General features: G+C 39.0%; 3 protein-coding genes across 7 annotated transcripts; 2 read left to right on the forward strand and 1 right to left on the reverse strand.

Moving 5' to 3' along the window:
• The first annotated feature begins 697 nt into the window (after window positions 1–697).
• Window positions 698–9,083, forward strand: casp8 (caspase 8, apoptosis-related cysteine peptidase). Of its 5 annotated transcripts, none has more exons than XR_011238682.1 (12): window positions 698–869; window positions 2,224–2,383; window positions 2,904–3,079; window positions 3,225–3,330; window positions 4,051–4,171; window positions 4,265–4,302; window positions 4,424–4,478; window positions 4,604–4,668; window positions 4,772–4,883; window positions 5,011–5,138; window positions 5,807–6,485; window positions 6,540–9,083. XR_011238682.1 is itself a non-coding variant. In XM_020099653.2 (12 exons), exons 2-12 carry the CDS (start codon window positions 2,276–2,278, stop codon window positions 8,014–8,016), a joined length of 1,455 nt encoding a protein of 484 aa, XP_019955212.2. In that variant the 5' UTR covers window positions 698–869; window positions 2,224–2,275; the 3' UTR covers window positions 8,017–9,083. The 5 variants fall into 5 exon arrangements, 4 of the variants coding, with proteins under 4 accessions (XP_019955212.2, XP_019955218.2, XP_069366747.1 ...); XM_020099653.2 differs by having other exon boundaries at window positions 4,265–4,320; window positions 5,807–6,198; window positions 7,881–9,083; XM_020099659.2 differs by having other exon boundaries at window positions 5,807–6,198; window positions 7,881–9,083.
• Window positions 9,084–9,092: 9 nt separating this feature from the next.
• On the forward strand, window positions 9,093–20,049 carry tmbim1a (transmembrane BAX inhibitor motif containing 1a). The gene is made up of 12 exons (XM_020111341.2): window positions 9,093–9,462; window positions 12,360–12,677; window positions 14,818–14,885; window positions 15,485–15,549; window positions 15,634–15,687; window positions 15,768–15,818; window positions 15,984–16,023; window positions 16,743–16,780; window positions 16,864–16,951; window positions 17,105–17,200; window positions 17,291–17,344; window positions 17,915–20,049. Exons 2-12 carry the CDS (start codon window positions 12,365–12,367, stop codon window positions 18,062–18,064), a joined length of 1,017 nt encoding a protein of 338 aa, XP_019966900.1. The 5' UTR covers window positions 9,093–9,462; window positions 12,360–12,364; the 3' UTR covers window positions 18,065–20,049.
• A 64-nt stretch (window positions 20,050–20,113) lies between these two features.
• On the reverse strand, window positions 20,114–21,732 carry LOC138405033 (uncharacterized). The gene is made up of 3 exons (XM_069510650.1): window positions 21,557–21,732; window positions 21,094–21,367; window positions 20,114–20,623 (listed from the first exon to the last, which is right to left on the reverse strand). The coding sequence occupies exons 1-3, from the start codon at window positions 21,597–21,599 to the stop codon at window positions 20,452–20,454; spliced, it is 489 nt and encodes a 162-aa protein (XP_069366751.1). The 5' UTR covers window positions 21,600–21,732; the 3' UTR covers window positions 20,114–20,451.
• Window positions 21,733–22,413: the final 681 nt, after the last annotated feature.

The raw sequence follows: 22,413 nt of genomic DNA on the forward strand, positions 1-22,413 counted from the left end.
GCTAAGGTTAGCCTTTAGTTGCCCCTCTGAAGAAACGTTTTTATCATTATTGTATAATAGCTGCATGAATATGAATAGCTGCTAGTTTGACTAAATTACATACCAATATCATCCAGTCATAAAAGATTCAAGACAATGATGTGGAGCGATGCCCCCTGCCCCTAATCATGTGAAGCCGTCCAAACTGATGCTTATGTAGTGACTCAGACTCGGAATTTCCAAAATTTACATTTTAAAGTTTATTTTTAAGTTTGAATATTGTGGTTTGCAATCGGATATATGTCAGTGCTAAGTCAGGGTGCAAAATCACATCACTGCTTAAAGTAGTTTACAGGAAACTATATCCCATCTGTACTAATGTGTTCATTTACACGAGCATGGAAGATGGTTTGTTTTTTTCAGGTTTGAGCAAAGGCCCCTCAAAGTGTCTGTTCAAGACAAATGTAAAGTTACACCACGTCTAAGTCAAAGCCTGACTGCTTAGAAAATAAAAGCAAAAAATGTAAATAAACCTTCTCCACACTTGTCAAACTGGAGCTGTAGGCCAGTCTTTTCCACTGTGCTAATCATCACTGTGACAGGGAGATAAACGCTTGATGATGTCATTTGAGTTTTGTATATTAAATGCCTCTGAATATTCATTTTCCGTAAACAAGGCGTTTATTTTGAAGGAAAGCGGAAACGTCTACTCGTCACTGACATATTGGACAACATATTACTTCCGCTGAAAGTGAAACCCAGGAACACTCGAGAACTCAATGTTAGACTTGAGGAAAAAGTTTTGTCGAGTTGAAGAAGACGAAGAGTTCCGCTCTGTGAAGGCGAAGAGAAGGAGACAGACGAGTCCTCAGCGGAAACCTTTTAACTTCGTAAGTTACCGATGTTGAATTTCGTCTGTTGAGAAGTCAATTCAAAGTGAACTTGTCGTCACTGTTCCGCCGCCCAGGCTCGAGTAAGACAAACTCTATAACTTCAAACCTTAAGAAAGTTTCCATGTTGTGAGATCTGACGTCACAGGCGATAGGCAGGGTGGTAGCAATGCTAATACTAATGAAGGTTAGCTTCAAACTGTTTAGATCAAAATGTGACAAACAAATGTGAAAATGTATGATATTAACAATTATATAGCAGCTTTCATCCCAAAGTTCAATTTTCTTCACAATAAGACACAGATGTTGACATGAAGACGGATGTACTTAAATAATAATGTAATTATTAAAATAATAGCAGAGATTGAAATGATGCTAATGTATCCCTTCTCAGGGGTATTCAATTCAAAATCAAAGAGGTCCAGTTTGAGAGAATTTCCCCAAGCAAAGGTCAGAAACATCATAATGTCTCACGTGTTATGATTCAGTGCCATACCTGTTGAAGTAGGCTGGTAGTTTTATCAATGTCTGTATGAAGTCAAAAACTAAGTTCTATTCAATAGTAATTCAACAATGTTTATTATTAATTTTCACATTGAACTGGAGGGTACTCTGACAATAAAATAAAAGTTATTTTCTTGTTTCAAGTAAAATAAGGTTTGGTTTAAAAATAAAGAGCTTTTGAAAAAGGCATCTTTAAATAAAGTGAAATAGAAACACTCAAAATCGAATAATATTTCTGGGTCTGGATCTGGTCCACCCATTGGTGACCTATCGTATAATTTACATTAAAACGCCCACTCAGCTGTCAACATCCATCAGTTTTCTGACTAGTCCACTGTAGAGGTGCTGATTAGTATTTCTCTAGTTATTTGAATGTTATTGTGATATCCGTTGGTATATTTACTTTATTAAAGCAACATTATGCAACTTGTTTAACCTTTAAATAAAAGATTCTAAACTAGTTTGATGTTACACTGACTTAGATTAGGGAGAATTGAGCTTTTTTCATTTCAGCTCGTCACCCTGAGCACCTCTTGCACCTCTTGTATTTTTGGTGAGCGGGTAGGATCTCCTGTAAGAATTTTGTAACTGACTGGTTGTCACATCTTAAAGGTAGTGTTTTTATGTTTTAATCTTATTTGTTGAAATCCTCTTCACGTCCCAACAGCCATCAAGGAATAAAATCATCTGAGAAAAAAAGAGAAGAAAAAAAGCCAGCACCTGTGGCCATCGCAGGACTTTAATAAACACGACCAAGAATGAAATGATTGGTCGATGTACCTGTCTGTCATTCACCAACCTGTCAGCCAACCAACCTCTGGTTTATTAACTTCTCTGTCTTCTCCGACAGCACTGACCTTTGAGCAGAGCACCTGGCTTGTGTGGGAGGGAGTGGGCCTGTGATGGATAGACTGAAGCTGTCCCGCATAGATGAGGAGCTGGACTCCTCTGAGGTGGCAGCACTTTGCTTCTTGTGTCTTGATGTTGTCAACAAGAAACGCTTGGAGGGGGTGAGCACCACACATTTTTATAAACAGTATATGGTGCAGAGTGAACTTTGTTTTGCATGTGTGCAGCTTATATATAAGTTTGATGGATGTAGGCTATTTCAGAGGTGAGTAAAAACCAGAGTTCAAAACTTTTCGCAGTAATCGATCTGAAGCATTGCAGCCATAATATGAATCTTGTACTTTTACTTTGAAGGCAACTTGCCAAACAGGAAGTGATTCTATAAATGTTGATGGAGACCCTCACCTCCACTACAGTGCTTTTTCTAAAAAGTCAGTGTGTTATCATAGAGACATTCTACTTACATCTTCTGAAATTATGTTTTATTTTCCCCATTTTCTTTTGACATCAACCTGTATTAATAATCATTTGTTTTTCTATTTCATTATGTAGGAACACTGTCTAAGGTGACTCTTATTTGTTATCATTCATTGGTTCGGCACCCTGTCCCACTTCAATGTTGATCTTCTCAAAATGTTGTGAACTGTTGTTTTGTCTGATTCTCGGTTTGATCTCATACAGATCAAGGATGCAAAAGGGCTGTTCTTGAGACTAGAAGAAAAGGGTCTGCTGGAAAACAGTTTGTTCCTTTCTCAGCTGCTCCAAACTATCCGTCGAACAGATCTCCTCAGCTACCTGGAGACAGACAGCAGGCAACCAGAGGAAACAGATGCCAGTCCCACCCTGTCGAGTTACAGGTAAGAGCAGTACGGATTTTACAGAAACTGTAAGAGGTGAAGATATGGCTCGATTACACTGCAGTCTTTATAAGCCCCAGATCTTGTGAGTGTTTTGTTGTCTGTCTCTTCCCTCTTTTTCTCTCGTCTCTATTCTTTCTGTCAGGGTGATGCTGTACAACATATACGACGACATGACTCGGGAGAATCTTGAGAAGTTGAAGTTTCTGTTGAGCAGCAAGTTAAACAAGAGACAAATAGAGGCCAGCGATGTGAGAACACACCCACCACTGTCACATAAGAAATTATGACATGCTGATTTTACTTCGTACTTCTGAATGAAAAATCCTCTCCACAAGATTAGGAACTAAACGTATAGTTAAATTCTCTTCACGGTAATGTGCATGTCATCATGATTGCGCCTCCCATGAACATACATAAAGTTACATCCAAAGTGCAATGTAAACTGCAATTTAAGGGAAATCTTGTTTCGTCTTTTTGTTTTTATGAGTCAACAACATATTACCCTTGTAAACTTTGTAACTCAGCTCAGTAAAGTTAAAACTAAAGTTTTTGCCAATTATGTGCAATTTATACAGTTAAGTACATTTTATTGTGGTAAATATGTATCTTTTCATCCAACATATTTAGGCAGGAGCTGCTGAGGGTAGTTTCAAATAGGCCTAAGAGATTTATTATATTTATATATATGTCTTTATGTTCAGTGCAACCGTTTCATATCAAATTGGAATTAGATGTATTTTTTTTTGCATGTTAGTCGAATATGAACATCATTTGATTTGATACGATGATTTGAAAGCTGTACATATTTTGTTACCATTGTGACCTCGAGCCATTTTGCCTAAACATTTTTTGTGTTTATATTATGTTTTATGTGTTTCATTGATTGTTTTCATGTTCTTTACCAGTTGCTATCACTGCACCAGCCTCTATACACACAGATAAAAGTGTCTTCTTTTCTTAATTCGCAGACTGCATTGGATTTATTCATTAAAATGGAAAAGACCGGTTTACTGTCAGACACAAATCTCCTGGAGCTGCATGGAGCTCTGCAGGAGTTCGATCAACAACTGGCCTTGACTGTGCAGAACCGTATGAGACCCACTCACACACACAAGCACAAGCACATGTGCATTTTAATGTTTTGTTACTGTGAATTTCATCAAGCGATTGTTCTTTTTGCAGAGATAACCCCACAGGATCAGACAAGAGTACTGCCTCAGGTCAGTATGGATTACCAGGTGTGTGTGTGTGGGTGTGGGTGTGTGTAAATGTGGGGTTTATTTAACAGTCAATCCTCCAGTGAGTCAGTTTACTGAATGCTGTGACTCTTTTTGTCCACAGAGTGTCAACAACCGCTCTCAACCTTCACTGTCCATATCAGAGACTTGGCCCAGTTGTAAGAATTCATTTCTCATTACTCACAAACTTCCCATTCATTCATACAGAGTCACTGAACTATCTACCACATTATTCTTATCACACACCCAAGAGATGTCATTTTCAACTGTTTCTGTTCTTCAGATGATCAAGACAGAATTAACTGTGACGCAGAACCAAATGAAGAGCCATCCTCTCTTTCTGATGAGGTAACCATTCACAAAAGCACAAATCCCTCTCATTCATCCAGTTCAATTTTAAATGAAAAATTAGCGTTTATGATTTGTCTGTGTGTCTGTGTGGACCCTGTAGTCGGAGTACTACACTCTGAAACATAACCCTCGTGGTTTGTGCGTGGTCATCAACAATGAGAAATTCCCGGGACTACAGCTGAAAAATAGACCTGGAACTCAGGAGGATGCAAGTACGCATTTTTGTATTTGAACAGGATTTATATATGTGCTGTTATCTAGTGCCTCATATACTTAATATTTATCATGTGTGATACTATGTTGGTATTCTTCAATTTGTCTCGTTTCTATGTGATTCAGAGGCTCTGCGTTCAGTGTTCACCCGCCTTGGCTTCACATTGGTGTTACTGAATGACATGACTGCTGACGCCATGCGACAGGAGTTAAACAATCTGGGCAGAAATAACTTTATTGATCATGATGCCTTGGTGAGTAATAGCACACACACTCAGTGCATTATCATCAGTGCCTACTGTTAATACTTTATTATTCACACTATAAGGCAATAGTTTAGAAAGGCCCTTTTTGCTTAATTGCATAGAGTCAGGTGACATCAATAGCACTTTCATATCTGTGCTGTAAATATGAAGTTATATCCAGCCAGTAGCCTGGAATGGTTTGCCACTCAACCGCCTGTGTAACTGCAACTAGTGAACTTAAAAGTTGCTGCATCTCTGTAAAGAGACAAACAAACAATTGTATCCCCTTTCTCTAAACTCACTCACGCTCCCGCTACTTCTGCACATGGGAAATGTCTGCTCCTGGATTTTTCTTCTGCACTTGGACTTTTTGTGCCATGAGTTTGTCAAAATTCCCCAACTAATGGAAAGCTGGGAGATTGAGCACAGGGGAGAGAGCATTAAAACATTTCAAACATGAAATCAAAAACTCCTGCTCTCGTCCTGAAGACCTGAAAACATTTTCTTTAAACAATGGTCAGAGTTTCTGTATTTATTGTAATTCCTTGCATATGAAATTATCTCATGTTTGAACCCCAGCTAAGTTTTATTATGTATCATCCTGAAACATCTCTAAAATCAAAAGTTGAAAGGAGCCATAATGAAAACTTTAAAGACATATTCATCTGTGATCTCAGGTGGTTTGTGTGCTCTCCCACGGAGAAAAGGGATGTGTCTTTGGGATAGATGAGCAGGAGGTGTCACTGCGAGAATTGACAGAGCCCTTCACGAGCAAAAGAGCCTGCACCCTGGCAGGGAAGCCCAAACTGTTCTTTATCCAGGCATGCCAGGGAAGTGGCTACCAGAGAGGATCCCTGCCATGTCCCCCGACACCCAGACAGGAGGAGGAGGTCAAACAGAGTCGTCTGGAGGAAGATGCAGGCCGCATCCATGGTGAGACGGTGCCTTGGGATGCAGACTTCCTGCTCGGCATGGCCACCGTGCCTGAGTGCAGATCATTTCGAAACACTAGCACAGGCTCCATCTACATCCAGGAGCTGTGCAGGCAGCTGGTCCGATCAGCAGAAAGGTGAGAGATTCTTCCACACAAAGTTAAGTAAGAAGGGTTTTTGTTGAGCTTTGACATCTTTATTAATAAAGAAAGTGTTTATATAAGTAGTATATGAAAATGTTTTTCTCTGTATCAGTTATAATGCCAATCCAAAATAAAACACATGAAAATGCATTTCATGTGACCTATCGTGTGCAATGGTCATGTGCATACAGTAGTAAACAGGAAGCAGATTGTCCACTCTGCAGTCGGTGGCTTAGTTGCTGAAAATACTACAAACCAGAAACCAATGAATATGTGAAAATGTTACTGGCAATAAGTGTCATGACTGCAAAGAGACAATCACAAAGCTAATGCAGGTGACTGTCTCATTGATCCCTAATTTTTGTGCTTGCCCAGAGAGAACTAGAACGTAGCTGGGTCAGCAGTGTTTACAAACTTCTCGGTTTAAGGTGCTTGAAAACACCAGAGTAGGGTGGACGGCAGGCTCAAATCACTGTGTGGATGCTGATTTAGTCGGTCTGTCTGAAAGCTGCATTAGGTGAGCACTTCCGGTTAGCTCCAACTCAAGATGGCAGCATAGGTAATTAGCTCCCGATCAGCACTCGATAAAAAAATCTCCGAACTCGACAAACCTGATAGATATAGACACATCTGAGGCAAAGATGGAAAGGGTAGGAAAGTCAAGAAGACAAACAAACCAAAAGATTCCAATAAAACAACCTAGAATGACCACCGAAGAAGGAGGCGTTAATGCGGACGACCCTGACGGAGAAGACGCACACGCGGAGACTGAAGCGGCTGTGGCAATACGAAAAGTACAGAAAGACATCATTAAGGAAATCTAGGATTTTAAAGCCGAGTTAAAAGGACCTCACCACATTCAAAAAAGAAATTTAAAAAAAATGAAAGAAGAACTTGAGGATTTTGAGAAAGGCTTCAACCAACAGCCCAGAAAAACAACAACAGAGCTGGCCACGCAAAATACGAGAATCGCGGAAGCCGAACAGAGAATTAAAGAGCTGGAAAACTGGAACATAGAGGCAAAAGATGCTCTAATTCAATCCATAAAACAACAGAAAATCCAGCCTGACCCGCTACTTCATGTAAAAAAGCAATAACAAGGAACTGGTGTAAGAGTGAACCACCTACTATAACTCAGTGGTTAGAAATCTTGAGAAAGAATGATCTACAAGCTAAGAATGAAGGAAAAAGTTTCTATAGTGAAATGGGAAAAATGGATACAGTATGACACAGAGAAGAATACTTGAAACATGACTGATTATGATTTATGTACAATTAATTTTGAAAATGGATGCAGATAACCATGCCTACTATGCCTTGTCTTTTTCGTCTTTCTGGTTGTTTTATTTTCCATCGTAACACACTTTCCTTGTTTAAATTGTAAAACCTAGTTTAAAAAGAAAAAAAAAGCTGCATTAGGTGGGATCACTAGAAAGATAGTTGATTGTTGAGTCTCAACCAATGGATGTTAAATATTTACATGAGCTATACATGCACATGCAACAGGTGACTCTGGAGCCTTGTCAGACTTTATATTAGACTCTTATCAATCAAAAAGCATTGTTGTGCTGTAGCTTCTGCCATCGACTTTTAATAATACATTTTTTGGTTGCTAGTAATAAGTGATAAATTGTTAAATTGCATCATTTGTCATGTGTCCTTGTGTTTTTGTGCAGCCTGGAGGATGATGACATACTCACTGTTCTGACACGTGTGAACAGGAACGTCAGCCGAAAAGAGTATTTGAACTTCAAACAAATGCCGGAGCCCAAGTACACTCTGACCAGGAAGCTTGTCCTCAAATTTGTATGAGCTTACTGCAACCAAGTGCAATTGCAAATGCAAAAAAGTCCAACTGCAAATGTTTCCTCATCCTCATTCCCTCATCCGTGTGTGTGTCTGTTTTGGGGTGTTTGTATGTTTATTGTCCCTGTATGATACAGATTGCTGAATGAATTTGTTGTTGTTATCCTGAGAAGCAGATTTCCGTTTATTTAGAGAACAAATCACTGCAGCAAATTAAAACGCTTACTAAAGTCTCTCAGTAGAAATGTAATATTTGAAAGATTAACATTCATTCCCATGTGATTCATAAATCCTAAACACAATGACACAACCTGAAGAGTAATTATTTTCAACGTTTGCATTATTACATTATTACATTAGTGAATGTACATTGAATGTTTTATCAATTGTTATTTTCTTGAACTTCTCTTGTACAAGTGACATATATTGCACTTCTCTCCATCCTGTGAGAGAGATGCTTCCTATGTGACTCACTCTAACGTCTCTGTGTTTGTCTACCTTGTTGCAATTAAAGCCCTATCAGGCAAATTGTGAATATAGTTTCTACAAATAATAAGCACATTGCACAACAGTTTCAGAGTTGTGTGTAAATTATAGGAGTGAACTCATCATAATTTACTTGCCTTATACTTTGAATTGGTCGAGGTAGTACACAAAAACACAAACATCATCAAGAAGTACCCTCTTTTGTACCTCAGGAAAAAAATAAGTACGTGTTTAAATATACTAAAAGTATTAAAAGTGAAAGTACTTTTTTACTTTAAGAGTGTTTTTAATTACATCATTATGGGTGAGTGTCATCCTCTGGATTCATTTCAGTTTTTTCATCTTCACCAGTGATGTTGCTGATTTAATGTGACATGTCTGCTCTGATTGGATCAGTGGATCAATTCCATTCTATGAAATTGATTACTTTTTAAAATATAAAGATAAAATCAATGCAAGGCAAAGCATTGAAAACTTGTAACGGAGTATTTTCTGGTATTTTCTGATATATAGTGAAAGTGCAAAGTACTGATACATGAAAAATGTACTCAAGTAAACAACGAACGAAATAAATGTAACTTCTGGTTGCTATGTCTTTCATTCAGTAATCTGAGACGTGCCTGTAGAAAGTGAGTCAGCTGGGAGTGACAGGCCCTGTAGACACACACACACACACACACACACACACACACACACACACACACACTCCCTCCATCTGGACTCCACCCTGGTTCTCACTATGCCAGGATATGTTCTGTTCATCTGCAGCAGCTCCACACACACAAACACACACACACGTGAGGACAGGGGACAGCCGCTGGACACGCTGACAGTGTCCTCGTCTCTCAGTGTTTTGTGGAGTTTGTAGTTTATTTGGAGCAGAAGGGCGTGGCTGTGGCTGACGACAGGAAGCTCTGACATTTTGGGTGCGACGAAAGTGCCTGCTGCGTTCACACCTCACAGTCGGTAAGTGAAGCTACTTTTTCAAACTGTTTGTAACGATGTAAAGCCGCAGAAACATATTTCAAACCAGGCTGTTGTTAGTGTAATGTGCTCAAGGTGCTGCGGGGCCACCTCTCCCCCCCTGGGACGTTTGTGACTGGGTGTTATTCATGGTTGTTTATCGTGAGTCACCTGAAAAGGCTGTTTGTTAGCTGAGGTCCGCTGCTGGCGGAAAGGGTGGAGCGGGCTGCTGGAGGCTCAGTGCCCGGCCTCGGGTTCCTCTGCTGGGCACAGCCCTCTGAAGTGACCCCTCTGTGGGAAAACTTGGACTTCTTATCTTGTTCTCAACACTCTTCAACCCAGAGTGGACATTCAGTATAACGCAGGGCGGACATTTTGACAGCTGTCACGTGAAGATAAGGACAGGTGTCACTAATAACATGTTATGGCTCAGCATCCATCCTGTCATTATCCTGGAACCTAAAGGGAATTAAATACCAATCAAATCGTATTTTACAGCCCATATTCACAGTTTGTCTCATAGGGCTTAACAAGGTGTATTGTCCTCTGTCTTTAACCCTCAACAAGAGTAAGAAAAAACTACAAAAAAGACCTGTTAACAGGAAAAAACCTAGAAACCTCAGAGAGCCACATGTGAGGGTCCCTCTCCCAGGACAGAAAAGCAACAGATGCTGTGTAAATGAGAACATCAACAATATAATAGTATTAACATCACTGATTAGAAAGAAACGTTGTTAACAAAATGGAAAGGTTAGTCAATGTTTGAAGTATTTATAGATGAGAAAGTGTCTGATAGAGATGAAGGGAGAAGCAGTGACAATTGAAATGGGAGTTATTGCCAGTAATGGTAGGATATGTGAGTAGTCACACTGTATATCAATCAGTCTTGTTATTATAATCCTTGATCAGCCCCCACCATGATCCACAATCCACTGTTACGATCCTAGATCAGCTGCCACTACAATCAAGATCCACTATCTCGATCTCTGAATCGCAATCCACCTTCATATGGTCCACGATCACATTATAGAATCATGTTATTATTAGTACTGCTGTCTCCCCACATGTGAACTACTCTGTAGTAGTCCAACAACCCACAACCCAAAGATATTCAGTTAACCATAGTTAAACATTGTAGAAACTAGAACCTTTATGGGTTTTTGCACTTTTTACAGAAAAAAAACTGAATTGATTGATCAGAAATGTTCTGTCAACTAATTAATTGACTACTATTGTAAGATATTACCTATATGAAATAAAAAATATAATCAATGCAATAAAAGACATATATATAAATAAGGGAATATAATACCCTCAACATTTCCTGATTCCCCTTCTCTGCTACGAATTTAAATTGCACCTACTAACTAACTTTTCTGTGGATGAACTCAGCAATGTTCTGCAATAGTACTGTAATTAAAATTCACAGTTAATTTAATAAGAAAGTTTGTTTGTTTCAAGTTGTTAACATTTGATAATGACATACAAGTCATGATGACTAAGGACAAAAACAGGAAGATGTCAGTTGTGAGATAAGTCCTTGACATTTAATAAAACTCTTATTTCTTCAACAACAGCCTCAAAGTCAAATCAAAAGCTTAGACGGTCTCAACGAAATGTGAAACATTCTTTGCTGAACCTGTTCTGACTGATGTTGTCTTGTAAAGTCTTTGTTATTTTGTCCACCCACACGATAGACTTCACAAGCCTGTTGGGCACAGTGACGTGTAAACAGATATTCTATTTGAGGAACTGTAGTTTTCATTATGCAACGTCATGGAAGTAATTCCGACGTTAACAGGGTGTATACTTTACAACTAGGGCTGGCTGACATAACTTGTAGAGCAGAGTTACGTCCTGCTAAACTACTTAAGTCCTGTCATTTTCTAGCTGTGACCCAAGAGTGATTTGGTCCAGCTCCTCCGCGCATGTTTCTGTTATTCTGCAGATACTCTGAGGCACTTTTTTCCATTTAGTGTTTTCTGTCCTGTTGCTTGGCGCTCGGGTGATGTAACGTCAGCACAAGGTGGAGCCAGCTCTTGAATTCCTTTACTGTGTGTATTCCCAGTGAAATGGGAACTTTGAGAACATTTGGCATTTTCTAAATAAATGATCAAATAGGAGCAAACTAGTAAGACAAATAATAATGCAATGGCTTAGTTTCTATTGGAATATAATGAGGAGAAAAATGACACGATTTTCTACTAAATGTTATGAGTGTAAATCCATTATGGATTAGTCTCTATGAGTAACATTGTAGATATTTCCCTCAGCTGAACCATGCACTTTAACCTGATAAAACCCCACATGCATCTTATTAGTTTAGTTCAAGTATGATTGTCACCCAGCCAAATCCAGTTGTTGGATAAAACGTCTTTATCTTGTATATCTTTGGTTTTTGGTCAACTTGCGAATTTGAAAGTGCCCCACACCCATGGAACATTAAATTTGTATTTCCACCTCTCAGGACTGTATGTAATAGGACACTGTTTCTACTCCAGCTCAGCTTTGCTGCCCCATTTTCTGAACCACCATTTGTTGTTCATTAAGCAAGCGTCAATATATTGTGTCAGGCCCAGGCTCAGACTCATCTGACTAAGCCAACAGTGTTGTTTCTTTTTTACTGAAAGCTGCTGAAAAACACACTTTGTCACTACTACCTCTTTTACATAAATTTAGTCATTTAATCAGTTCTCCAATGCATAAATATTAATTAGATGCGCATTAAAAGCCTGTCTACAAGTGGATGTGTTTCGATTAAAGCCAGTGCATATTGGCCGTGGCTGGGAATGGTTCTCGTTGTTTGTTCTCTGCTTATCACACACTCCATTGTCGCCTTTTGTACATAAAAGTGTGAAACAGATATGACCTGCATTTTCTCATACTTCCCTCCTTTACAGACATCATGTCCAGGTCAGACTACCCTCCAGGGTATGAGGAATCTCATGGCCCGCTGTATGCACCTCAGGACGGACCTTACCAACCTCCCCCTGCCTATGGCTTTCCATCTTATGGTGGTTTCCAGCCAGGCCAGCCGTCTGCTCCCTACCCCACTGGACCAAACACTCCTTTGTACCCAGGCCAGCCAGCTGGCTACCCTCCTGGCCCATACCCAGGACAGCCTTACCACGCTGGGCCTCCAGGGGCAGGCTACCCCAATCCACCTCCCATGCCCCCTATTATTCCACCTACCATACCATCAGATGTCCTGAGCTCTGGTAAGAGCAGGGTACCAAGCATGTCAGTGTGTTTTATAATGGAGCTATCCCTTTTTTAAAGCAAAGTGAAATACATTGACAGTATTCTCTTCTTTTTTGACAAATAATACAAATAATTTCAATGCATTATTCAATCAATTGGACAAAAACAGAAAGATCAAAACAGCAGATTAAGACAAACCTTAATACCAATAGTCAAGACCAATAGTCACAACCAACTCCAAGACATTTTGGTTTAAGATCAGAAACATAATTATGCAAAAAGACTTCCAAGTTTCAGCTTTTGTTTCCTGGTATTTGCATCTATTACCCCATATACACCTGGCATTACAATGCTTTTTTGGTAACTGGATTGCAATCAGATAAAGCTCGACCGCATACGTAAATGTCGAAACATTGAGAACAAAATAAGATCTGATCAGAAAAACCACAGCAGAAGCTGGTCAGGGATGCATGTGACTACATTTAATAACTACAATGCTCAATCAAATCTCACTGTGGATACTGACATGTTTAAATGTAAACAGGTCAAAACCATATTTATATACAATGAAAAACATTTTAATCCCAGGTCTATGAGTCAAACAACTTGGGATATTGCACCTCTTGTATCCGACCACACCAATTTTAACTGAGCAAAAGTGAAGGAACAGATAAGTCATTTAACTTCAGCTTTTAACATTTCAGCTATGGAAGCAGATTTCTTGCTGCATGGGTGTAGGACTAGTAAAAATTGCACAGAAAAAAATAGAAGTTACACTAGACTGTTGCATTCTTCGTTAGTGTTGCTTTTATCAGACCTCGACCGCAGCCTCTCTCAGATCTTGTTTGTTTGTTTGTCTGTTTCTTCTCATAAGGACAGGAAATACTGCTCAGTTGGGTTATGATCAAATATTTGTCAGTCACATGTTCCAGTATTTTTTGCTCACTTGAAAAATGGGTGGTTTCAAACAGAAGGAGCTATGTAGTATGTTGTGTAACATGTCTGGATGCAAAAACCAGGAAGTAAAAAGTGAAATTCTCTCATTCATGATCTGTAGCCTAAATGTCTTCAGTGTACTAAGACAACAAAAACAAATTAATAGCTCCTGTAGTTCAAACACATTTTTTCCAACCATATATGAATGGACTTTTTGTAATTTAAGTTTTATTTGGCATTAACTACTTTCAATTGGAAACAGCTAAATCCGGCTCATACATTTTTACATGTCATATGATGTAATATGGATATTCATGAAAGACCGTCATATTTACATTCTGCTAACTCAGTCATTTGAACTCTTAATTAATCTGCTTCTCTCTTCTACTCTCTATGCTCAAATACATTATATACACATACATCAGAATTCATAATGATCATTTGCATGATGTTTGGTTTCTGTTGTTAAACAGAACAAGTATGAAATAGTGACTGAAACATGGTACATTAATAATTATATTTTAACCAGCAGTCATTGCAGAGGACATTTCTAAGCTTCTGCTCTGCCATAATTTTATAACCTAAAACAAACCTTTTCTGAAAAACTTCACTGTTCACATAATTCAAAGACAACACAGACAAGAACCATTCACTCTTACAGTCAATTTAGAGTCTCCAATTAACCCTAACCCCAAACTGTATGTGTTAGGCATGTGGGAGGAAACTGGAGTACCCAGAGAAAACTAATACAGACATGGGTAGAACATGGAACACAGAAAGACCACCATGCTGCGTGCAATTTCATATTTACCTGTAAAATGATATGTTGCAGGGAAAGTGAATTCACTCAGACTATGTTAGTTGAATTAGACAGAAATATCAGCAGAGGGGTTGCCTGACATCACACTTGAGAAGCTGCTGTCTTATAATTCAGGGTTGAAGAACTTTGTTTTGTGCAAGCACAAAGAAATCGCTGGAAGCGTCATCCACCGATCAAATTCTGCCTTAATTTACAAAGGAAAATGAAAAATGTAAAAAATTGGCAAATATATACTGAAAATATAAAAATAAGCTACATAAAGTAGCCAAGAGTTCAACAAAAAGTTTAGTTTTTCTTGGTAGAAAGTCGCCTGTAGGAAGTCTGTAAAATTGATGAATGTAGTTACAAAAGTGCTCTATTTGCTCAGTGCTCATAATCTGTCTGTTCTGGTGATGTCACAGGTGATGAGTTTGCTGCAAGCGGCAGCAACTGGGACAGTCTGAGTATTCGGCATGCCTTCATCAGAAAGGTACAGTATTCTGGCCATGCAAACCTATGTTGGTTAAGTACCAGTTTGGGAAACATTACACTGGAGTCAGAGCTAAGCTTGTGATGAAAGATACATTCATTCATTCCACAGACTCTTTCTAAATGCATTATTTTGTTTTAAGCTTTGACTGTTTCACAGCAGTTATGTTCCAAAGCACAAAATCAACCTGCTGGAAGAGGTTGCATTGCTAGGATGTGTGTAAATACAGATATGAATTCAGCCCAGTGCAGCTTGTCTGCTGTGAGTGACAGAGACACCTCCAATCACACACGTAGCTCTCTGTCATGCAGAGGCACGTTTTTGATTCAAACTGTATTCACGTGTAGAGGTTTCTTGTAGATATCTACAATTCAGTTGGATTGTTACTGTTATCTTTAATTCCAGTTTCCGATATTTACACTTTAATTCTGACTAGTCTTGATATAGCTGCATGGTATCTACACCATTCTGACTAGTTCAATTAATAATTTCACATATTTGTGTAAGATTGTATATTTTTCTTCTGTTGTATGACATATGTAAGACAAGATAAAAAACTCCAGGGTGTAATGTCCCTTTTGGTTTGTTTGTGTTTTTAGGTGTATTTGATTTTGGCGACTCAGCTCCTCGTCACCACAGGCATCGTGGCTGTGTTCACCTTTGTGTGAGTAGACTGAGTGTGTGTCTGTGGCTGTTTGTACATGTGTCTGCGTGTATCATGCTGTAACCTTGCTTGTGTTCCCCACAGTGAACCTGTCAAATATTTCATACAGCGAAACCAAGCTCTCTACTGGACAGCCTAGTAAGTCTTTCTCAGTTTCAACAGTTTCTTTTCAGTGTATGAAAATAAACGTTTTTGAATGTTGACATTATTTCTTTCAGCGGTGTATATATCGTCGTCCACCTTGTACTAGTCTGTTGTAAAGGCCCCCGGTGAGTGATTGCTCAGTTTTACAACCAATAATAATATAAAGAATGCTTATAGCAGTTCTATTGATCAGACACATTTAAAGTTCTACAGTGTGATATATCTGGTGCTTATAATACTTATAGAAAACCCCTGCTGTGAATTTTTCTAATCCCACTCTCTCTTTGTAGGAGGAAGTTCCCATGGAACGTCATCCTGCTTGTCATCTTTGTAAGTGATCTTCAGACTTCAGACAGGAAATAAACAAACACAATTAATGATGCTTTCCTGGACTTGGATTAAATTTATTTTTAGACTGATATACATTAACTTTGAGCTAACTAGCCTGTGTTTGTGTTGGAGATTGAAGTTTGATGTTGATATCAGAGCTAACAGTTCCCACACTTGACTCGGCCTGTTTGCATAATGGTTTTGATACGTTGTTTTCATTTTATCAGCTCTGAGAGCAAAAAGGCCCCGTGTGTTACTTCATGACTCGGATTAGTCAGTAGAGGTGGACTGATGTTATTCAGCTTTGTTATTACACATACACAGACTCATTTCTACATTTCATTGTCAGCCTGTTTGGGATCTGACAGGCACGCGCACACACACACACACACACACACTCTTTGAACTGCTGGCTGAGACAGCCGCCTGGGCAGGTAGGCGTGACTCAGCCCCACCCCGCCAATATTTTTTATAAACATTTTTTTTTATTTCCATGGAGAGACACTTCAGCCAAATGTTGAGGGTGAAGTTACACTTAAACTATTTCAGGCTACGTTTCATTATAGTCTGAAAGATTCCGTTTTTCCCACATTATGCTATTGCATGATCATTTGTGGGTACTTTACCTTGTTTCATCTTTTTTCTAAAATTAACTTTATTTTGGTTGGATAAATTGGTTTGTTGCTATTAAACCTTCACTTATGCTTATTTTTTATCAGACGCTGGCTTTGTCCTACTTGACTGGAACAATATCCAGGTACTTATTAACTTTTACAGTTCAGATAGTATGAAAACTTCCAGGCACTTTCCTTCTGTATTAACTGCATGGTGCTGTTTTAGTTCCTATGACACAAAAGCAGTGTTTCTCGCACTGGGGATCACCGCTGTTGTCTGCATCGCTGTGACCGTATTCTGCTTCCAAACAAAGGTAGGGTGTGAGTGAGTGTGTGTGAGGATGTTTGTGACAGTGTAAGAGAGAGTTTTTGAGTGTGTGTGAAAGAGAGAGCCCTTTTCTTGTTTAAATGCCAGCAGTCTTTTGTAAGTAATCAACATGGCTGTTGGTTGTTTCTCTTTCTCACAGGTCGACTTCACCAAGTGTCAGGGTCTCTTTTGTGTCCTGGGGATCGTAGTATTTGTCACCGGCATCATTACAACCATTGTGCTGTCCTTCAAATATGTAAGATAAAGCTAATGTGTACAACACAACACTGTTCTTTACGACACATCTTCAAGATGTCCTCATTGGAATAACTGTTTGTTGTTGCAGATTCCGTGGCTTCACATGCTTTATGCAGCTTTGGGAGCCATAGCCTTCACTTTGGTGAGTATTGAACGTAATAAGTAATAACCTCTATTTGTATAACACTTTTCTTAACAAAGTTACAAAAAGCTTCACAAGAGGATAAAACTATATAGAATTAAAAGAAAAGAAATTGGATAAAAGCAAACAAAAATAAATGTATTTATTTATTATTTAGTTTAAAGAGAAAAAAAATCTGTTCCAGATGAAGCTTTTCTGATCTCAGCTGCCTAGTCTTTCCAGAGTTTGGGGGCCTGTACTGCAAAAGCACAATGGCCTTCACAAATCAGGATCTGGGAAGACGATCAGCTGATCTAAGATGCTTGCAGGCTCATAGGGAGTCATCAATAAAATCTTAAAATCAATGCGAAAAAACAAACAGGAAGCCAATGCAACACATCTAGAATCTGTGTTATGTGGTTAGGATTTCTTGATCCAGTTATAATCCTAGCAGTAGCATTAGCCATTACCATGGTATTTTACTTAGAAGCTGTGTAAACAGTTTCAACTATTTGTCACACCTCCGTATGAAGTTTATCTATTGCCCTTTTACACTGCATGTTTTTATGATTTTTTTTTTTGTGCTTGTAGTTCCTAGCGTACCACACACAGCTGCTGATCGGCAACAGAAAACACTCCATCAGTCCAGAGGAATACGTGTTCGCTGCTCTCTCTCTCTACGTCGACATTGTCCAGATCTTCCTCTTCCTGCTGCAGATTATTGGCGCTTCAACCAAATAAGTCCACAAGGTGCAAACAAGCATCCAGCTGCAAAACCATTCAATACTTTTTTAAACCTCTGCTTGTTCTCACTCAGAATGAGAACAAATGCATGAAGTCATGTTGTACTTCAGGGAACACAAAAGGAAGAATTTGAGATTTTGAGATTTTGTCATAGTGTAGTTTCATCATATGCACAAAAAAATGCACTTTTTTCTGAAATCGGTATTTGTCTGTATCTGCATTAACAACTATCCAATATTAGCTATTACCAAGAATATTAATACTACACTATAGATATCTGTTGACATTTGAAGCTGCAACATTTATTCATCCTTGCTGGACTTCAGTTAAATTGATCGGTGTCACATTTTTCTCTCCATGAACATGTACTGCTACATATAAGCTGTTATCTATTCTGTATACATTTTGAGATTTTTGATGTAATAGTCAGTCAGATATTGCCAACTTTATCGCTGTTTCTAGTAGGGGTGGGCATTATCCAAACCTCTAAACCAAGTAACCTGGCCAGGATTGTGAAATCCATACAAACTTTGAATCATTAATATTCATATTCATTATTGACAGTAACAAATGTAGAAATGTGCCCTAATTTGTGACATGAATTTATAATTAATAGGCTGCATATAAGTATGTTTCACTTACCGTGGGATGTGACTTACCGTTTCTTTCCGATTCTCTGTCATTTAAAGGGATAGTTCAGGATGAGCATTAGATTGTGTGATTAAAACCATCCATAAGTCTGTTCTCTAAATTAAAAGTCTGCAGACAGTAGACGCTTAGCTTGGCTTAGCATAAAAAGCTGTAAATAGAGGGAAACAGCTAGCCTGGCTCAGTCTGATGATTCAAAAAAAGAAAAATCAGCCTACCTGCAGCTGTAATGCTCACAAACGAATGTGACACATCTTTAGTTAAATCTGTATAAAAACTGGAGTACAACACAACAAATATGTGTGTGGGGAGGGGGTTCAATCTTACTATACTAGGTTTCAGGAGTGCAGCACATGACCTCTAGTAAAAACAAATGGATATTTTTACACCAACATATACGTTTCCTCAGCAGCATCTGTGAAGTTTGTATAATCTATGATGTGTATATTAGGGTCAGAGGCTGGGAGGTGGGTTTCGTTTCTTTTGAGAGAGCCAGGCTCATTGTTTCCCTCTCTTCCAACCATCATGCTATACTTAGCATGATTTTACAGAGACCAACAATGAGCATGTTTCTCATTAAGCTATTATATACACGTTAAAAGGCAAAATTGGATGTTAAATAAATGTTAAATGGGAACTCTGACTACTCTTAGAACAGAAGCTAAAAAAAGAAACAGTGCTGCTCTGTAAGAAATGTAAATGTTATGTTTGGTATCGATCCTACTGACTCTTAATGAAATGCAAAACTTCCTAATGATTGTATCAATACTTTGGAGCTTAACATGCCCAGCCCTGAAGTACAGCTCAGTAATGACAGCATCAATGGTCTTTAACACACTTGTTCTAATGTTATCATTAATATTCAACATCACTAGTGCCTTCACCGTGACGATGTTTCAGAGGATTACATCTGTTTTACTTAAAGTGCAGGGTTATATTCAATAAGCTTTTATAGTAGTTACATACTGTAAGTGCCTCTTCATGTATTAGTCAGATTTTGTTCAGACGCTTAGAGTCAGCAGGGCAGGTTTTTCCACTGGAAAGAACAATCAGTGCCATAGTGTTGAATTACTGGAACACTTATGAACGTTGGTGCGTTCCAGCTAAACTGGCACATTGTCCAATATCTTTGACATGATCCGCTCCGACCAGCGGCACCTCCACACACACCTACACACCACTAGCTAATGTTAAATATAACGCTCGACTCTAAATCAACATGGCAAACATTTTGAGTGTGCAGCATGGACAGTATGTTTGGGTTTGTAAATATATAACATCAGTGCTAAAGAATCTGTTTGCTTTTTAATATCAAATAAAACTGTTTAGTTTGAGTTGTGATGTGGTTCATTTGCAGCTATACCAGTTAGAACTCACATTTATCTAGGAACTCATTCATAAATATAAATTTCCATTTATTTCCACTATTATTTAACAGAACATCAGCGAGATGACAAATAAATACATTTTCAATGAAGCTGTCACACTTCACGGCATCATGAGCCATCTCTATCCTTGAATAAGGAAGACTCTTTTAAGATTACAGGCTTTGTCAAACATGTCCTTTCACAGACTTCCTCCATCAACACAAGAGATATTCAGTCCTGAATGTCTCTGAGCTTTCAGGTGTTTTAAAGTTAAGCTCATACAGACGACGTCTCTGTGATCAGTCTTAGAGAGCGGTGCAGTAGCAACATTCAGGCTATGATGCAAATCCTCAGAGCCAACCGTTACCGTTACTGGTCCACGTTCACCCTCTCCGAGTGACGGTGGTAGCGACTACCTTCATATTCTCCCTCATTGGACATTCTCATCCTCTGTCGAACCTTCAGCTGCTTCAGTCGGTTCTTGTCCACCTCTCTCTTGGCTAGGATGAAGCTGATGACCCCTGTGGGGAGGCCAATCATCCTGCACAGAGGCCACAGATATTTAAGCCAGTCAGTAACACAGATCCATGAGCATACAGAACATCAAACAGTAGAAACAATTATTGAACACATATTAGACAGGTAATAAAACGGGTTTTCACTATGTCAACACAGAGCATCCACGTCATGATAAATGAAATGGATGAATGTGGAAACTCGGCCAGTGTGTCACATCTGAAGACCACTGCTTTAAATGACCTTGTGGAGTTTTGTTTTATACATGACACAATCAATAACATGAATAAACAGTAAATAACTTACAAGGCTCATTACTGACGCTGACACAAGTATAGTTGTTGTATGTGCTACAACAACAACAACAACAACAACATCAACAACTAGTGCAATAATTAAAACTTCATCAATGAACTGGTTTCCACTGGTGGGAGTCATTGTTGATCAGGGAGTTATAATCATCATGTGCTCTGGGGCTGTTAAGGAGAGACTCACCAGGCATATCCAATGTTCATCATGGGGTTCTTCGCCTTTCTGTTCGGGATGTCCTCCTCCTCCTCCTCCTCCTCCTCCTCCTCCTCCCTGGCTCTCCTGCCCTCTGTGGGGCTGCTCTTCTGCGGCTCCGTCCTGGAGCTGGAGCTCAGTGAGGCGGCAGGGGAGACGTGGAGGAGCCGACACCGAGCAGCCTGCGGCCGGGCACACTGGCACAACAACGCCGGGGCCTGGCCGCTGTGTGTGAGGAGCCACCGGCCGCGATCGAGGTGTAAACCTGAGGAGACATTTTATCAGAGACTTCAGGGTCACGTGATGAGTTCACTCCACGTGACGAGGAACGAGTCACCTGTGCTTTTCAAACTAATCCGAGCAAACACGACATGACGTCATTCCCACGAGCCTCCGTCCACTGTCATCAGAATGTGACCTCAGTGAGACCGAGCGTAACGAGTTAGTCTTTTACCTTTCACTGTGGACCTGAGCGCTCTCACGTAACCCGCCGCCATGTTTGATGGAACTGTCGGACATGCGCAGTGTGGTCCTCTTCAGACCTCAGACTGCTGCCACCTACTGGACGTTCTGAATGCTGCACTCAGTGAACTGCAGCAAATGAAGAAAAGTCCAGGACCATGATCAGGACTGAAACTGACCAGAGGAAAAAGACACAAAGGAAGAAGTGACTCCGGAACACTCACACGAAATGTACTTTTTAGATTTATTAATTTATTTCCACATTTATTCACGTTATTCCAGGTATATTTCTGTATTTCTATATTTATTTATTTGTCGACCGGTGTGGGGCCAAGAAATATACAATCAATCTATTCACCTCCTGATGAATAGATTGAATATCTTTATAGATATAAAGATATACAGAATTTAAACATCCTCAAATTGACTATTGCACAACAAATTAAATGTGGAAATGTAAAGACATATTCATACTAAATGCAGAAAGAAAGAAATACACGTAGAAGTAAAACAAATGAAGATAAATGTAAAAAAAAATACATTGATAGCCTATTTCATTAAAACTGTGTATTTTAGTATTTATTTTGGCATTTATTCTTTATTTATTTTAACTTTGGCAGTGTCAGTCCTCCACAAAGCAGATTTGTGTTTTTAAACCACAAAGAATAAACTTAATACATTTTGGAACATCTGGAACTTCTGAAGGATAATAATAATGAAGCAGTTCATTTGAATGTAAGTGATCACTACTTAAGGCTGATATTTAAATTGTATTATTTATTTAAAGTGCAACAATGAGGGCTGCAGCATCACAATACCATTATGTACACCATTGTGCATTTGTATATT

This window comes from Paralichthys olivaceus, chromosome 16 (genome assembly GCF_024713975.1).
Source record: "Paralichthys olivaceus isolate ysfri-2021 chromosome 16, ASM2471397v2, whole genome shotgun sequence".
Taxonomy (NCBI): Eukaryota; Metazoa; Chordata; class Actinopteri; order Pleuronectiformes; family Paralichthyidae; genus Paralichthys; species Paralichthys olivaceus.

What these genes read in the sequence shown, in the direction of transcription:
- casp8 (XM_020099653.2), top strand. Translation starts at nt 2,276, where the DNA reads ATGGATAGACTGAAGCTGTCCCGCATAGATGAGGAGCTGGACTCCTCT. An exon ending in CATCCTCTCTTTCTGATGAG is followed by an intron (nt 4,669 to 4,771) that starts GTAACCATTCAC and finishes TGGACCCTGTAG; the next exon opens with TCGGAGTACTACACTCTGAA. An exon ending in TGGAACTCAGGAGGATGCAA is followed by an intron (nt 4,884 to 5,010) that starts GTACGCATTTTT and finishes TATGTGATTCAG; the next exon opens with AGGCTCTGCGTTCAGTGTTC.
- tmbim1a (XM_020111341.2), top strand. Translation starts at nt 12,365, where the DNA reads ATGTCCAGGTCAGACTACCCTCCAGGGTATGAGGAATCTCATGGCCCG. An exon ending in GGCATGCCTTCATCAGAAAG is followed by an intron (nt 14,886 to 15,484) that starts GTACAGTATTCT and finishes TTGTGTTTTTAG; the next exon opens with GTGTATTTGATTTTGGCGAC. An exon ending in TTGTGCTGTCCTTCAAATAT is followed by an intron (nt 17,201 to 17,290) that starts GTAAGATAAAGC and finishes TTGTTGTTGCAG; the next exon opens with ATTCCGTGGCTTCACATGCT.
- LOC138405033 (XM_069510650.1), bottom strand. Translation starts at nt 21,599, where the DNA reads ATGGCGGCGGGTTACGTGAGAGCGCTCAGGTCCACAGTGAAAG. An exon ending in GCTCAGGTCCACAGTGAAAG is followed by an intron (nt 21,368 to 21,556) that starts GTAAAAGACTAA and finishes ATGTCTCCTCAG; the next exon opens with GTTTACACCTCGATCGCGGC. An exon ending in ATGAACATTGGATATGCCTG is followed by an intron (nt 20,624 to 21,093) that starts GTGAGTCTCTCC and finishes GCCTCTGTGCAG; the next exon opens with GATGATTGGCCTCCCCACAG.